Source organism: Erythrolamprus reginae, chromosome 3 (assembly GCF_031021105.1).
Source record: "Erythrolamprus reginae isolate rEryReg1 chromosome 3, rEryReg1.hap1, whole genome shotgun sequence".
NCBI classification, from domain to species: domain Eukaryota; kingdom Metazoa; phylum Chordata; class Lepidosauria; order Squamata; family Dipsadidae; genus Erythrolamprus; species Erythrolamprus reginae.
Window position 1 is genome coordinate 215,098,694 of NC_091952.1, and position 18,362 is coordinate 215,117,055.

At 36.3% G+C, this 18,362-nt stretch overlaps 1 protein-coding gene across 1 annotated transcript in view; it reads left to right on the top strand.

Moving 5' to 3' along the window:
* Positions 1-16,630, top strand: part of TRIM55 (tripartite motif containing 55) — a 52,161-nt gene extending 35,531 nt beyond the window's left edge. Inside the window, exon 10 of the mRNA XM_070749180.1 lies at positions 16,219-16,630. Coding sequence (XP_070605281.1) covers positions 16,219-16,335 — 117 coding nt within the window. The 3' untranslated portion in view covers positions 16,336-16,630. The remainder of the gene's footprint in view (positions 1-16,218) is intronic.
* The last annotated feature ends 1,732 nt before the right edge of the window (positions 16,631-18,362 follow it).

Below are 18,362 nucleotides of genomic sequence, written 5' to 3' on the forward strand. Positions count from 1 at the left end.
TCCAGAGTGAGCTCAACTGTTTTAATGAACATGTTAGGGTTCAATTTTAAAAGAAGCTTTTAGTATTTCAATCTTTCCAGACTTAATCCATCAAAAGTGTTTTATGAACGCTTCATCTTTTTGCATATAAAATATATATATATAAGGAACCCTTTTAAAACCTTGATTGCTTTTAAGAGTCTCAGCAGGAGTAAAACTCCATGAAAGTCTGTTTTAAAATAAATAACAAAGTAATGCCATGCTGAATGGTTTTGAAGTTAAGCCATAAATTTTGTGGCAATTAAGTATAGCAGGATCCCTACCAGTGCTTTATAGCTTGTTCAGTATCACTGAACCATCAATGTGCTGATCTAACAATGACAAGCTTTATATTCCCTTGGCAATATTTTGGTGATTCAAGGAAACACTCTAAAGTTAGTAGAGAAACAGTCTAAAGTAACATTGTGTTTTTCTTCAGTAGATACTTAAATCAAAAATCTGGTTCCCTCTTTAAAATTAAGCTGCCCTTTTATTTTCAATTTTCTTCTTATCTACAGAGGCAGAGATGGTCATTCCATGATGGAATGGAATACCTTATTTCAATCTTTAAGGCAGGGGTGAAAATCATTTTTTTCCTTACTGGTTCTGTGGGCCTGACGTGGTGGGCATGGCAGGGGAAGGATACTGCAAAATCTCCATTCCCTCTGAACTCCTGGGGGAAGGATATTGCAAAATCTCCATTCCTACCCCACTCTGGGGCCAGCCAGAAGTGGTATTTTCTGGCTGTCCGAACTACTCAAAATTTCCGCTATTGGTTCTCCAGAACCTGTCAGAACCTGCTGAATTTCACTCCTGCTTTAAAATACATGGTACATATTACGTAAAATCTATTTAGCTATATAGTGGTACCTCTACCTGTGAACGTCTCTACTTACGAACTTTTCTAGATAAGAACCTGGTGTTCAAGACTTTTTTGTCTCTTGTCAAGAACCATTTTTCACTTACGAATCCGAGCCTCCAAAACTGTAACAGGAAAAGACAGGGAGAAGCCTCCATGGGGCCTCTCTAGGAATCTCCTGGGAGGAAACAGGGCCTCCACCCTCCCTGTGGTTTCCCTAATCACACACATTATTTGCTTTTACATTGATTCCTATGGGGAAAATTGCTTCTTCTTACAAACTTTTCTATTCAAGAACCTGGTCACGAATTAAGTTCCTAAGTAGTGGTACCACTGTAATTATCTTTAGTCAATCTGTAAAAGAGCAACGTAAAGAGGTAACTATGGCCTATTCCCCACAACAAGCAGAGGAGAGATAATGTATAGAGTTCATTTTTCATTTGCTTGCTTTATTTGCCTTCTGAGCTTTTTTAAATTTCCGCAAGGAATTTGAAAGTTGAGCTTGTTCTGGTTATAGTTGGTAAGGGAAATAATAGGAAAGAAGATACTTCAGAGAATAACTTTTCTTTTCTATCTCTCTAATCCAATTGCCCCTTTGAAGGTTTTCTGTTTTTGAAAAAATAGTCAGATGTTGGTGTTTCAAATATATAGTACTTTTCAACATAATGTAGCATGTTTTTTAAATCTGAAAGTGTGTTCTTGAGTTTTTCCTTTTTTAAAAATTAAGTCTTCACCTCTGATTTCTGGAAATTGCTCATATGATTCAATAACACCACGAAAAGCTGTTGCAAAGACAAAGAATTTTGTAACAGTTCAAAGCAATGGTGTTGCTGTAATTAATTTTGTCAGTGATTCCTACCTTTAGCTTTTAATAGTTACCTCCACAGACTATGAGTCACAACATACCTTCCGGCATCTGAGTTTAGAACTTTTTTAGTAATTTTATCCAGTATAATGGAAGAAAGGGATTTCCTCCTAAAATGAAATTGCAGCCGGGCTGACCTTACCTTATTATTTTATCTCATTGAAATCTGAAAAATGTCGAATTCTGGTCTCTGTTAAATTGCTTCCTTAAAATAGCCTGTCATCTCCTAAATTGCTTGTAAAAATAATATAATGTAACAATGACAAGTCTCCTTTTTAAAGTCTCTTTCCCTCAGAAATGTCGACTTCTACATTTTGCCTTAAAATATATGTATTCCTTGTGGCTACAAGGAATGTACATTGTCCCCCTTTGTCCTATGCTCCACTTTTTATGTCATCCCTCAGGCAGATGTTTTATTGTGGTACACTTATATTTTCAAGTATTCCAGGCTTTTTTATTCATTGGTCATTTCCTTTGGGATGTCCCTGCTCCGTTTTCATCCACATCTGCTGGATATTGTCTGTGACATTTCCTTCCTTCCTTCCTTCCTTCCTTCCTTCCTTCCTTCCTTCCTTCCTTCCTTCCTTCCTTCCTTGTTATCCTCCTTCCCCCTCTAGGTACATATAATACAACTTGGTGTAGAAAACAAAAGTCAATTAGACCAGTTTGTTTTTTAGGAATACATTAATAATCAGTACTTATAATTAATCTATTGGCACATTTTTTTATTTCACTATTTTTATATTTGAATGCAAGTCTGTTGTCTCTTTATATTCACTCAAATGTTTATAAAGACTTAGGGCATCCTTTGCTCTGATCACAAAGAGCTTTCATATATTAAAGCTGTTCCTTTCTATAGGACAAATCTTGTCATTTTTAGACTGTTTCACATTATTTGTACACTGATTGGTGATTGTGTCTCTAATATCCCGCTTATTCCTCCTGTTCACAATAGATTGCAATTAGACATTTTGGTTTGTTTATTTGTTTATTTCATATATATGTCTACCTACATCAACATATGATTCAGGATGGCTAATAATCGAAACAATAATGAAACAAACAAACAAACTATCATCACAGTGGATTTGAAACACTCACTTGAAAACCTCTGAAGTAGACGTCACAAAAAAACCAAGCTTTTAGCAAATGGAGGGAAATGTACAGGAGGCATGAGAAGGGATCTTTTATGCTTAATTTTGCCCCTCGTTCATCAGTGGTATTGAAAAGAGAAAAATCAGTTCATCCTGAGCATGTTTCCCAATTCCTTTATTATATAGACATCCGCAACGATCCAAGTATAGCTATTAAGTACAACTACTCTTCAATTTCCAACTATTTGTTTAGTGGCCATTGAAAGTTACAATAGCACTGAAAGAAAGTGACTTATGACCATTTTTTACACTTACAACCATTGCAGGATCCTCGTGGTCACTAAATTCAAACCCTTGGTGTTACATACGGATATAGGTCAGAGTATTTGCATATTAGCCACTGATTGGCTGATCAAGCGACAGGAAATTAAAACAACTGTCAGTGGTTGGCAGCCTCCAGGGAAACCCTTAAAAGCGGCTTCCCTGGAGCCTGCCAGCAGTTCTGCTACTGCTACAGCTTGGTGAAAAATAAAATGCTGCATTATTATTGCAGCTCACATCTTCAATTATGTGCAAATCTAACACTTGGCAACTGATTAATATTTAGGACAGTTGCAGTATCTGGAGTCATGTCATCACCTTTTGCAAGCCAAGTCAATGGGGAAGCCAGATTCACTTAACAACCATGTTACTTACTTACTTACTTACTTACTTACTTACTTACTTACTTACTTACTTACTTACTTACTTACTTACTTACTTATTAGATTTGTATGCCACCCCTCTCCGAAGACTCGGGCCGGCTCACAGGATACCATATAAAACAGTGCTTACAAAACGAATCTAACTAGTTAAAAACTACAAAGCTAAAACCCCAGTATATTAAAATAAACCAGCCAATTCAATCACAGCCATACATCACATTTATTGGTCAGGGGGTCTAGATCTAGTTGCCCCGGGCCTGGTGACATAAGTGAGTCTTTTTTAACCTAACAACTGCACCGATTCACTTAAGAACTGTGGTAAGAAAGGTTTTTAAATGGGGCAAAACTCAGGTTACAAACGTTTTGCGCTCAATTGTGGTCCCAGGTTGAGAGCTACCTGTATGTGTTTCTGCAAGGAGAGTAGGAGAGAAGAGTCCAAAATTAGAGGAGACCCCCCCCATTCCAAAGCTTTGGCACCTTTGTGGAACAGGAGAAGGAATAGTTTACTTTGTTTCCCTTTTAACTGCTTGTCTCTCCTTGGTTGTGGTATATATTTCAGGAGTTGTAGAAGTCATAGATGCTGTAGATCAGGGGGCTCCATCCTTGGCAACTTTAAAACTTGTGGACTTCAACTCCCAGAATTTTCTGGCTGAGGAATTCTGGGAGTTGAAGTTCACAAGTCTTTTGCCAAGTTGCCAAGGTTGGAGACCCCTGCTGTAGATTCAAGACGTTCTTAACTCCTCCAGTAACCTGAATGACTTCTCCTTATCTCTTTTGACAAGAACTTGAGAGCAAAATAAACTTCTCAGGCATTTGGCAGGAAGTTGTCCATTAAGATAGAAATTATTTTCTCTCTTCCTCCACGCCCTCATTCTTTAATGGGGAATTTGGACATTTCAGAAAGTTCATGGAACATCTCCCTGGGGCCTTTAGACCACAAGACTGCAGCCTTAATCAACCATTTTACGTTATTATCCATTCTGAACATAACTGCTGAGCAAAGGTACAGTTCTAATCTAGCAATACCCATATCAGAATCAGAGAGGGCAGAGAGCACATCTCAGACAAATGAGATCAAAAGTTGCAATTGGAAATTAGAGAAATCAATGTAACGATGTACGGTGAACTCTTTCCAATTATTATGTGACTTCAAGAAATAAGAATGGGATTGAAGCCTCAACAAGATGCTCTATTTACAGAGCTCTGACAAAGTTGGGCTGATTTCCACAGCATATACAGTGTCTCTGTGGTTGTTATGTGTCCCTCCTAGAATATTTTAAACATCTCAACTCAGTCATTCATTCATTCATGATCAAATGATCCCTGCATCCAAACGCAACAAATTATTCAGTCTTTGTTATTTGATCCAATGAATCCATGGTGCAAACTCTGCTATGAGTCATAATCTGAAATGGTAATGGGTCTCATTCATCAGGCCCTTTCAGAGAGCAATCTATATTTTAAAGTGCTGTCTGCTTCCTAAGTGGCAGGCTTAGACTTTGTTCTGCGTCACTGCAGGAATATCTGCCCTTCTTTTCTTCAATGAGAGAAAGTTTCTTCTGGTCGCTCTTTGCAGTTTACTTCCTACAATACAAAACCCTACATTACACAATCAGCTAGTAATCCACCAATTAGTTCACATTATTTTTATGGCAATTGCTTTGACAATAGTATCTTATGCCAGGAGTCTCCAAACTTGGCAACTTTAAGACTTGTGGACTTCAACTCCCAGAATTCTCCAGCTATCTAAGCTGGCTGGAGAATTCTGGGGGTTGAAGTCCACAAGTCTTAAAGTTGCCAAATTTGAAGAACTCTGTCTAGGCATGTTCTGTAAAATAATTAATGAGCCTGAACAATAATTCAGTTTTAATTTGTCCAAAATCAAATTATTATTATATAAATTATTGCAGTGCTAAATAATTAACTTTTATCGGCGTCGATTTATCAGTAGAATTAAATATACCCAACTAAGTTTATTTCTAGACATTTTGTTGGACTAAAAATATGAATAAGTGCGGGTAGTCCTTGACTTACAACCACAATTAAGACGAAAATTTCTGTTGCTACACAAGATAGTTGCTAAGTGACTTTTTCTCCCATTTCACAACCTTTCTTGCCACAATTATTAAGTGAATCAGTACTTTTGTTAAGTTGGTAACATGATTGTTAAATGTATCTGGCTTCCCCATTGACTGTGCTTGTCAGAAGGTTTCAAAGGTGATCACATGACCCCAGGACACTGCTGTTGTGGCTCGTCAGCAGCCCATGAAGCTGGTAGAGGATCCCACCAGAGAAGAGACTGATTTGGTGATGTGCCAGTGGCCTTTGAAGCTGACACCTGAGTCAGACAGAGAAGAGGCTGAGAGGACTCAGTGCCAGAGGCAAAGATTCAGTCAGAATCTTCTGGAACATCCCATCACTGACGAGGAAGAAGAGGAGGAGCCTATTCTTAATGCACGGCCACACAGAGCTTCCAAAAGGCTGGAGTGGTTCCTCAGGAGGAGGTCTCCTCGTGAGTAGGCTTGCAGCTTACTGGCCACTCCCCTAACCTATTTAAAGGATGACAATGCAGGCAGCAATTTGCAAGGAACAATGTTTGCTCATATGCCTTTGTGTTTTCAATTCTGAAACGTCTGCTCAACTCTTGTTCTTTCTCTTGGCATTCTTCCTGCAAATGGCTTCGAGGCATTTTGCCAACTATTGTAAGCTTCCTGATATCTCCAAGACTGTTTTCTGAGACTTGATTTATTATTTCATAGACTCGTGCTGGCTGTTAATGAAGTTGAATTAATAGCCAGTGTTCATCAAAGACTGTTTTACCCTCTACTTTTGTTTGCTGACAATTAAGAAAGTTCCTTAGTAGCCTTTAATTTAGTAAACGAAGGTTTGGACAGAATTTGTGTTTGCTGCATTCTTTATGGTTCATAGCTGGGGTAGGAAAACTGCAACAATGCACCAGTTGCCAAGCATTTGGATTTTGATCATGTGACCACAGAGCTGCTGCAATAATTGTAAGTGTGAAAAATTGTCATGCCACCTTTTTAAAAAAATACCGTTGTAACTTCAAATGGTCATTAAAGCAACGGTTGTAAGTCAAGGACAACCTAATATAAAATTATACTCCCTGTCTCTTTCCACAATGTATCAAAAGCATATGATTTAGTCTTTTACTTAATTCTGGATGGGATTATCTTGCAATTGAGGGGTTTATTTGTTTCATCTGAAGTTGTTTAGAGAGCACATCAACCAACTAGAGACGGATCCTCTCCTATCTGGTTTCCTTTGGATGCAGTGTGCAAAGAGTAAGGCAGTGGAAAGAAACAGTGTATAATGGCAAACTACAACATGGTCATGGGAACAATTCAACTCCTTTCCCAAAGGGAAGTCATCCCTGTGTGGCAAGATGCCCCTGGGACATCAGTATATTAGACTTTCATAGATATAATACCGGATACAATATGATTATTAGCAGAAATATTCAACATTTCATTTTTTAATGACTATATAGAACACTGGATTTGGGATGCAATAAATTGTACAATTTTCAGGTGACCTCCAAGGGATTTTTCGCATTATGCAGTCTTTCTTAAGAATTCTCTTCCATGAAAAGAAAAGAAAAGAAAAAGATTTCTCCAATAGTTTAAGTTTCCCAAAGAATGCTTGACATTATATCCTTCAGGGAACTTACCCAGCCTACACACAAAGAGGAACACTGAATTCATTTGCTCTGAACTATTTTTGGAATTGTTAAGGTTGTGTGAAATAAACAGCATTACATTATCCTTTTGCCACATGGCTCTAATTGTAATAGAATGAAAATCTATTTTGGTGAGACAGTCAGTCCCCATGGGTGCAAGAAGTTCACGACCAACCACCTTGCTGAGAATTGAACAGCTAATCTCATGATGGATGGAGTTTGCTGGTGCATATTTTACCTGCCTACAGTTATGTAGTTGAACAATTTATTTCATAAGAAAAGAATTTCAGTTGGCTTCTAGAGAATTAAAAATAGGCATAAGGAAAGAAATCTTTGAGGCTCTAACTATGTTGTTTCGATAAAAAGTTGAGAGCTATAGAAAGTTCTGCTGAAGCAAGGATAGTACATTGCACTATAAACAGAAACTATATAAAACTTTGAAACTATTTCAAAATAACTTCTACAGATACTCCTTGTGAAAGGTCTGCTTGCCCAGCAATTGTTTGAACTTACAATAGCACTGGACAAAGATAATTACAACAACAGATCCTTGTATTGTAGTTGTGACTGGCACAGTATCCTTGTGGTCATGTGATCATGGTTTAGGTGCTCAGCAACCTGCTCATAATTATAACATTGCAGAATCCCACGATTTTTATTTGCAACCTTCACTGCTGGCTTCCAATAAGCAAAGTCAATAGAGAAGATAGCGGGGGGTCGCAAATGGTAATCATGTGATCACAACTAATGCTGACAATTATAACTGCCAAAACTGGTTACATAAGTTGGCATGGTTATGTGGCATTGCATCTGATGACTGCATCCTTTAGAAATAGAGTTCTCAATCTCCATTACTGTCAGTAAGTGAGGACTACCTATAGCTCAGGTTTTCACATCATTCCATTGCCTGCAAAATGTTCAGTAGCCAGAAAGCAGTTCATTGCTATCAAGAATAAACTGTTATATGCACAATAAACCATTAGTAGATAATTTATATTATAATGCTGAGATGTACATTTAGAAGAGAAGTGAGAAGACAGAAGAGAACAGAATAGAATAGAAAAGTTGGAAGGGACCTTGGAGGTTTTCAAGTCCAACCATGCTTAGGCAGGAGATTCTATACCATTTCAGATAAATGATTGTCCAATCTCTTCTTCCAGTATTGGAGCCTTCGCAAATGTGACAGATAAGATTTGATTTCATAGCTCGGTCTTCACATAACGTGCTTGAAGTAAATTAATTTGAGCCTTAAGAACTTAAAATCAAGAACTCTGGGTTGATTTGTTTGATGATGATACATTAGTTTGGTTTTTTTGGCTCCCCATTGTATCTTCAGGATTTTTCTCCAACATCAAAGTTTAAAGGTGTCAATATTCAGGAAGAGTCTTGCTTCTTCGAAGTCCAACTTTTGCTCCCGTAATGTCACAGGGAGGGAATACTACAATTTGTGTGATTCCGATATTTGTAGGTATGGGCACATCATAGCTTTTTCCAAGACTTTTCCAAGGCTACTCTACCAAGCGTTATCCTGCAGCATATTCCCATGACTGCTTATTTCTTTACTGTTGTGGGTTGATTCTAAAAGGCATGAGCTATCTTCCACTTCAATATTTTAATTGCCAAATCTGGTTATTCCATTTGTTCCTATTAGTTTGGTCGTCTTTATATTTAATTTTACTCCATTGTTTTTCACTTTTCTCCTTGATGTACAGACTCAAGCTCAACCCGGGTAAGACGGAGTGGCTGTGGGTTATGCCTCCCAAGGACAATCCCATCTGTCCGTCCATCAACCTGGGGGGGGGAATCATTGCCCCCCTCAGAGAGGGTCCGCAACTTGGGCGTCCTCCTCGATCCACAGCTCACATTAGAAAACCATCTCTCAGCTGTGGCGAGGGGGGCATTTGCCCAGGTTCACCTGGTGCACCAATTGCGGCCCTATCTGGACCGGGACTCATTGCTCACAGTCACTCATGCCCTCATCACCTTGAGGTTCGACTACTGTAATGCTCTCTACATGGGGCTACCTCTGAAAAGTGTTCGGAAACTTCAGATCGTGCAGAATGCAGCTGCGAGAGCAGTCATGGGCTTACCTAGGTATGCCCATGTTTCACCATCACTCCGCAGTCTGCATTGGCTGCCGATCAATTTCCGGTCACAATTCAAAGTGTTGGTTATGACCTTTAAAGCCCTTCATGGCATCGGACCAGAATACCTCCGAGACCGCCTCCTGCCGCACGAATCCCAGCGACCGATTAGGTCCCACAGAGTGGGCCTTCTCCGGGTCCCTTCAACTAAACAGTGTCGGTTGGCGGGCCCCAGGGGAAGAGCCTTCTCTGTGGCGGCACCGGCTCTCTGGAACCAACTCCCCCCGGAGATTAGAACTGCCCCTACTCTTCCTGCCTTCCGTAAACTCCTTAAAACCCACCTTTGCCGTCAGGCATGGGGGAATTAAGACATCTCCCCCTGGGCATGTTTAAATTGTGTATGGTATACTTGTGAGTGTGTCTGTTAGTATATGGGGTTTTCTTTTAAATCTTAAATGTTTTAAACTTGCTCGGATTATTTATGATTTGTTTTCTCTGCTGTGAGCCGCCCCGAGTCCTCGGAGAGGGGCGGCATACAAATCTAAATAATAAATAAATAAATAAATAAATAAATAAATAAATAAATAAATAAATAAATAAATAAATAAATACTAGAGCTTGTAGATCGCTTGTATTTTCAACTATCAGCATATATTATCAGCCTAGCATAGGTTACTGATATTTCTTCCTTCAGTTTTAAAACCCTACTCATCTTCCAATCCAGCTACCCTTAATTTATATTCAACATATAAATTTACAGATATCACACTCCTTTGCCAACCTGTTTTGCCATGTTCTGTTTATGCTGTGCCTTCCTAACCAGCATTTAAGGATGGTGAGATCTTCTGCAATTCCCATTTTTCTGAACATCTCCACAATTTGACACGATTGACATAATCAGAGACCTTTCACTGATTGATAAAGTCCATAATCACTTCTCTATGGCATTTTTTGATTTTGTCAATTATCCAGGAGGTATCAGCATTAATGTCCCATGCTCCTCAGACTGTTCTAAGGCCAGCTTGAACACCTGGCATTTCCTTCTCTATGTAGGATTCTAATAAGCATTATTTTGTTATAATTAAGTCGCCCTCTTTCATTCTCCACATACTGGTACTTGATAGATAAAATTCAAATCAAAGTAGCAAATTTTACTATTTTTTCATCTCTGAATTGAGTTTGACACCAATACTTTTGTAATATTTGAATTCTTTAATTCATTTGTAACATTTTTAATGTAGTAAAATAGTCCCTGGACACATATTCAAGATTTGGCATTCTGTTTCTCCTTGTTAATACAAAACATGAATTTAAAAATACTGATCTATGTGGCTCATCAGCATGTACAGTTTACATTCTTAATTAAGAATGGATTATGGATGATTTTCTAAAATAACGTTGTAGTGCACTTACCAATTCAGTATGCTTCAAATGAGGCTACAGCTCTCAGATTTCCCAATCATTGGCTCAGGCAGTGAAAATTCTAGATGTTTAATTCGTAATACAATTTAGAAGACACCAGGTCAGGGAAGACGCTTAATATAATCCAAGCGACAGTTCTGTATAGACTTGAATATATGCTTATTATGCTGATATCTCCCTTATGCCAGAAACACAGAGCTTGTTGAATATCAGAGTCAAGATGCACATTTATCCAAAGTGATGTGATAATGCTTTTGATGGTCTGATAAAAGATTGTGTGTTTCATATTACTTATATCAAAACATTATGTGAAAATAAGCCCATTGAAATAAAAATAAATCCTGAAACTCTTCAAACTAATGCATAGTGCAAATGTATGTGATAAGTGGTATCTGTATATTTCTGCTTTATTGGTTATTGAGACAATTTCCTATTAACCTAACTTTAAGCACTAATTCTGACTTCTAAAAAGCTTTTGGTTTTGTTATGTGTAAATAAGATTGAAGAAGTAGAAGGCTGTAGGATTGGTGGGGAATGAATTGTTCGGGGGGGTTTCTCCCTGGCACTGAGATGAACAGAACTTACCGTATTTTTCAAAGTATAAGAAACACCATAGGTTTTTGGGGGGGGGAATGGGGGGGGGAATTTTGGGGGGGGGGAATAGGGGGGGGAAATAGGGGGGGAGGTATTCATCTGGCTAGTGTCCTTAACCTGGTCAACTTCAGCATATTATTTTATCCCCTGGTTAGGGCTTTAAAAAACCTTATTCTGAGTGAGTAGCAATGAAAAAAAGCCTGAAAAGACTTAGGGCTGGAAAAAAAACTTCTTCTGAAAGAGTAGCAATGAAAAAGCCTGCAAACCGGAAAGATTGTTAGCACCTTGTTAGGGCTGGAGGTAAAAAACTTCAATAAAGCTACATTCAGAGTATAAGACACACCCACATTTTCAGCCTCTTTTAGAGAACATAAAGATGCATCTTGTACTCGAAAAATATGGTACATTAGCCATAAATAACTTATGCTGTTACATTTAAAACATGGTCTCAGTCTGGATCAAACCCAGCATTTTCTTGACTATTGTCTGAGGACAGAGTGCCTTCTGCTTTTATTCTTAAAAATAAATAATGTAATAAATCATCCCAAAATATCCCTTTGGTCATTTGATTATTATCAATCTCAACTAAACTGCAGATAAATCTCTGGCAGTGAGATGAATTAAGTATGAAACTAGCAATACAGTTGTTCAGCTTTACATTCTTCGCACCTATATGTTTTTAAATAAAATTTACTATTAATTAAAAGTATATTTTGCTGAACAGTCTATAAATAGTTCTGATTTTTAGCTCTTTGTGGCTTGCAACATCATCCCTCCCAACCAGATTTTCCTTATGCCGTGCATTCAATTGCAAATTGGTTCTTCCAGAATTCCATCCCACATGAGCTCAAAGAGATGAAAACCCGGAGTTGTGTCTTCCTATTGACAGTCCCCATATTCTACCCCTTGAGCTAAGAGACACTTGACCTCACATGTTGAAAAGCAGTAGTTTTGTTCAACTGGACATTTGATGTAGACAATGGATCTGGGATGGATCTGTAATTTATTTGATATTGTGTTATAATTATGAGTTATGATGGCTTTAATTTTTCTATTATTTAAATCACCTTGACCTTGTAGAAATAGAAAGATAAAAGTTTCTTGTTTATCAATGAACTGCAACTAATAATTGGCCAGCAGGAATCAGCATATTCCTGGGCTGTCATCTAATGAAATTACCATATTTTTCGGAGTATAAGACACACCTTTTTACACCACCACGCCCAAAAGAGGTTGAAAATGTGGGTGCATCTTATACATAAAATGTAGCCGCACCTAGCCACCCTCACCCTTTGATCTCTGACTCCCAGCAATTTACCTCCTTGCAGCAAACGTCTCAGATCCTGATTAGCACAAGCCACTGATTATCTGCCTTCCAACCCTCAGCTGATTGATTGAAGCTGCAGGCAGGCCCACATGCTAAAATGAAAGTGAAACTAAAGTTAGATGGAGGCAAATTGCTGGCAGGGAAAGGCAAGGCAGAATTTTATTTTATTTTGCTAATCAGACTGTACTGAAACTGGCTGTTTGTTGTTTGCTGTAAGGAGGTAAGTCAACTATAAATGCCTATAGAATGTTCAAATTATTAGACTTATTTTTAAAGATTCATTATTATTGTTCTAGGCAACTTAACAAACTGAAGAAGTTTTTTAAAATAAATGCTTAATAAATGTAGCATTGGTCCTGTTTATTATTAAGATAAGGCAGCTGAATTAAACCCTGACTTAGTCATGTTTGGAGTAGATCTATTTAAATAATTGGGAGGAGTTAGTGTGACTACATTTAAGAAAACTTTCTGGCATTAATATACTGCCATAATGTACATTTCTTTAATTCTTTGCTATTTCTATGGGTCAGAAACACATGCAAAGAAATACAAAACAAATATTGAATATCACGTTTGCTGGTTGCTGGGAGGCAAATTGCTGGGAGACAGAGGCAGATTTGTTTTTTACTTGTTTTCCTCCTCCAAAACTAAGGTGTGTCTTATACTCCAGTGCATCTTATATTCCAAAAATACTGCACCATTCAACTTCCCAGTGGCATGACATAGAAGTAGGAGGATATACAGTATATATGGTGTGTTTACAGGGGTACCATAGGAATCTGAAAGTACATGATGGGCTTATTGGGGTGGAGTGGGGGAGAAGGCTGTCAAACAAGATAGAAACCATAGTCATGCAATTTAAAAAAAAAAAAACCTTTAAAAATATATTTATATCATGCATGTAGCACATGCTAAAAATTATTGCACAGTAGTGGCTATGGTCTTGATTTTTTTTTTATCTTCTTGCAGACACTCCTTTATAGCATTCTTATCAAAATGAAATAAATAAATCTGGGTTGGTCAGTGCCTGGATGGGAGACTGCCTATTAACTTATGTACTTTACTTTGGTTTCAAATCAGTGCTATAATAATAAATGTAATTAATAAATAAAATAGCAAATATAGTCACAAAGGGACCTGAACAGAAGCCAAATTCTAAAGCTAGCGACTAATTAACATTAGGGCACCAAAATGCAATATTTAGGACAAGTGACCTGGTATGAATATGGGAACATTTTAAATGCCCCAATTCCAACTTTTTCCATGTTAAAAATTACTTCCCTTTGTAAGAATCCTATACTTGCTATGTTTTATTAAGAGAACATCGGAAAGAAACTCACCATATTGACCTTTGCTGTTTTTTGTTACAGACTTTTCACGATCAAATTGAGTTAGTTATATTATAAGGCTGAGTTAAAAACAAACACGTAGAAAGTAATAGGAAATTTCAGGTTCAGAAATAATGGATATGGGTCAGGAGATAAAAACAATGCACTCAAAATTCCCAGTTTGTCTTTTCTTTTTACTGCTATTTGTTTCAACTGAGATTCATCTCAGCACCTGAAATTTCTACTTGTACACTCACCCTACTGCAAGATGTTAGATCAGAAAAATAAAAATAACATTATCAAAGAGCTTCTAAAGAAAACAATGCTGAATGCGTAGTGGGCAGTATTAGTATTACCATTAATTTCAGCTCCATTTCATTTCCTAATCTTGGTAACAGGGCAATAATTTTTTCTCCGCCTAATCTTCCTCAATAAAAATAAGAACATATTTATTATTTAATAACTCTCTGATGACGCCTTATTTTCTTGATCAATTTGAATGAATAAAAACTGTCTTGTCAATGAAGGTGAATTCCAAAACTCAGCCTTGGTGCTGAAAAAGAGTGTATAGGATTCCGTAGTAATAAGAGTATAATTCTAAAAATCTTGTCTGTAAGTGTATACAAAATGTGTACACCAACTCTTTTATTACCAATAATTTCACCACCGCAAAAGAATAATCCACATTACGATACATAGCCCCAAATGACAAAGTTGCATAATGCAGCAACTCAAATAGAAAAGCTCAGATTAGACAGAAACATTTCTATCTATCTTTTTACAACCATGGACCTGTCATATCGTAATATGGCTTTGTCCATTCAGCATGCAAATTAATTAATATCTAACATCTCATCATTCCTCACTAATTCACTTTTGAATTTTAACATAATGCATTTACAAAAAATGCTTGGAGTATGCCAGATCATTTTCTATTTCATGTAGCAGTTCTTTGCAAGCATCTGTGACAGTTCATAGCTGTATATTTTATGATTTGTGATTATGGATGCTTTTGGTAATTGTGCATTTCTTCCTAAAATAAGCATGTAATCTCAATTCATGGGGAAATTAAAAAGATATTTCTTTTGACTTTATATTGTTTAAGGAAAAAAATTGTATCATAGTTAGCAGTTTTATTACAATCTGCCAAAGCAAAGTAAAAGACACATTTATTTATTTTATTTTATTTTAACTTATTTATTTTTATCTTGCCTTTATTATTTTCATAAATGACTCAAGCTGATGAACATACTTAATTAATATTTCTTTCTCCTATTTCCACCATAACCACAACTTTATTAGAGAAATTGGTCTGAGAAAGAATGAGTTGCTCAAAGTCACCTTCCTGCCTTTCGTGCCTAAGAAGGGACTAGAACTCACAGTCTCCTAGTTTCTAGTTGATGTCCTAACCACTACTCCAAACTTGCTGTCATTCAATTATATATATTAATCAAATATGTTTAAGAGGTCCAGGGCTGTCCTGGTGTCCTAGAAATTTTCATCTTATTATGACACCTTCTAAAGAAAATGGGAATTTTTATCACCTTAGAGAAAAGTAAGGTGATAGGCACAGGAGGAAAATAGAGGCAATAGGATAGGGATCAACAATGGGCATCTGAATTTCATACTTATTTTTGATTTGATTTGATTTGATTTGATTTGATTTGATTTGATTTGATTTGATTTGATTTGATTTGATTTGATTTGATTTGATTTGATTTGATTTGATTTGATTTGATTTGATTTGATTTGATTTGATTTGATTTGATTTGATTTGATTTGATTTGATTTGATTTGATTTGATTTGATTTGATTTGATTTGATTTGATTTGATTTGATTTGATTTGATTTGATTTGATTTGATTTGATTGCCGCCCCTCTCTGCAGTGTCTTCTAGCTCAAGAATAAGCAACTTAAGCCAGCGTGGAGGAAAGACCTATATAGTACTCAAAAGTTTAAATTAACTGGCAATATCCCATTCTAGATGTATTTATGAATATGTGGGATTTGTCCCTAAAATATATAACTTAGGACAGTTCTGTGCAAGCCCTTTTGAAATGAATCAAGTAGTATGTAAGATCAGGTAGTCCAATGTACTGTTTCACCTGAGCAATCTTGTAGACAGATACTTTCTACTGTTTTCTAAATATTTTATGTTCTCACCTGTAAAATATAATGATCAAACTACATGGATATAAAATATTTCAATTTACTTTTTTTCTTCAGACTGGGTCTGAGTCCTTACAAGGACATGTGGAAGGACAGCCTGGGAGCATTGAAAGAGTTGATGAGCCAGCTCGTCATGTTTTCTCTTTCTCCTGGTTGAACTCATTGAATGAATGATGACTCCTAGTCCAGATGGCATCTGGTGAACTTGATAGCAAGAAATAACAACAAGGAACACATTGAAAATAATAGCGGATCGGATTTGATTTAAGGACATCGTTTTGAAAATCAGCACATTGGATCTGACTTTTGTACAATATGAGCAGGGTGGTAGTGGGGAAGGAAGAGTAGGAGTTAATACCTTGTCATGAACCATTCGAATGCCAAATGTATACACATTTTTTAACTCGTGGCAAATATCAAATGGTAACATTACTTGTCCAGTTTACTTCTAGGCACTGGGATTTGGACATAAGGCTCTACAGTATTTCTAACAGTAGATCTGGGTTATGCCCAAATTATTATATGAATGTGGTAAATGCCCCTACTTAAGTTCAAATAAAATTAAAATCAGAAGGAAGGAAGGAATTGAAAAGAATAAATAATTTACAAGTAAACTAAAAACTAAACTAAACTAAAAGTAAACATTCATTATGCATATTTGTAAATGCCTTAGGCATACTCTTAGTTTTATGTTTGTACTTTATCATTTCTTCACTAAAGACATTGTTAATAAATTTCTCATTATTTGGAAGCTTCTTGACTTGCCTGTTTTTATAATTGAATTCTGTAACCCTAAAATTAAAATATTTATTAAAATATTCATAGATTGTTTTGCTCATAGAATATTACTACATAGATATATAATTAAGAAACTTTACAAATAGTTTAAGCAGATCTAAAAAGGCAACTATTGGAAGCAATAACAAAAGAAAAAGATAATTAAAATGGATGAAAAGCATAATGAAACAGAAATATTTTTACCTGTTACTTCAAAATGAGCTTTGACAAAATTAGTGTGAAGTTCTTCAGCAGAGAATTCAAAACTCAGAATGCTATCACAAGACCTATTGCACAAAAAGGTTGCATATGTAACTGGCTAATAACAGAATATTAAAGAATTAACATTTATAAGCAAAATCAACGAAATTAATGAGGCACTAATTTTCCTGATGACATTTGGATACCAGTTAGAGTTTTTTAAAATCAGAATGCTACATGCTATTGGAAAGCTGGTTTTGAATTTTTGGAATTTTAAAAGTATTTTTTTTCATATAGTATAAAGAATAACAATCTTTGCAACAATGTTAATGTATAATGGAGTATACTAAATTGTGACCTAACTGCTGGGATTCTGTTATTTTTAATTCATAGACTTTATGTTACAACTAAGTTGAATTCTCATTTTCTACTTTAACAATGAATTAAAATGTCCTACACTGAGAATCTATGACCCTCTAAATATTGGGTATCAACTCCCATCCTCTCTAGCTTGATTAAACGGTGGATTAAGTTTAAAATCAGCTACAGTGCAACAAGTGCCTATATGTATGCCACACCAATGATTCCTTAGAATTTAAAAAATGAATATCTTTTAAAGCTTCCATGACTTTTAGGGCAACATCATGGAACTTCTTTAGGGATTAGTAGCCCAAATACTTTTCATGTCTGTGTGCAACCTATTCGTCCATCAAGAAGAAAAAGAATAAATATTTGATTTGAATTTCCCTTTCCCTTTTGATAAAAAATAATGACTTCCTGCTGACAATTGCCTAGAACCTATCTCATACATTTATTCATTCATGCCACCTGTCAATCTCAATGTTGAATTTCATCTTAACAGTCACAGTGATGCTAAAAATCAAAAAGATTCACATTTCCTTTTGAGAACATCCAAATATATGGGGGAGAAGGTGAATTTGATGACGTACAAAGAAAAGAACATTTTGGCTCTTCCTGTGTCTTCTGCCAAATATTAGTGTATCTGTCTTACAGCATTCAGGCTAACTTAGAGTTAGATGTATTGAGGGATAAAAAAGAAGCAAGTGCTGGTATCAAGAAGAACTGTTACTTAGTGAAAAAATACACTGCTCAAAAAAATAAAGGGAACACTTAAACAACACAATATAACTCCAAGTAAATCAAACCTCTGTGAAATCAAACTGTCCACTTAGGAAGCAACACTGATTGACAATCAATTTCAC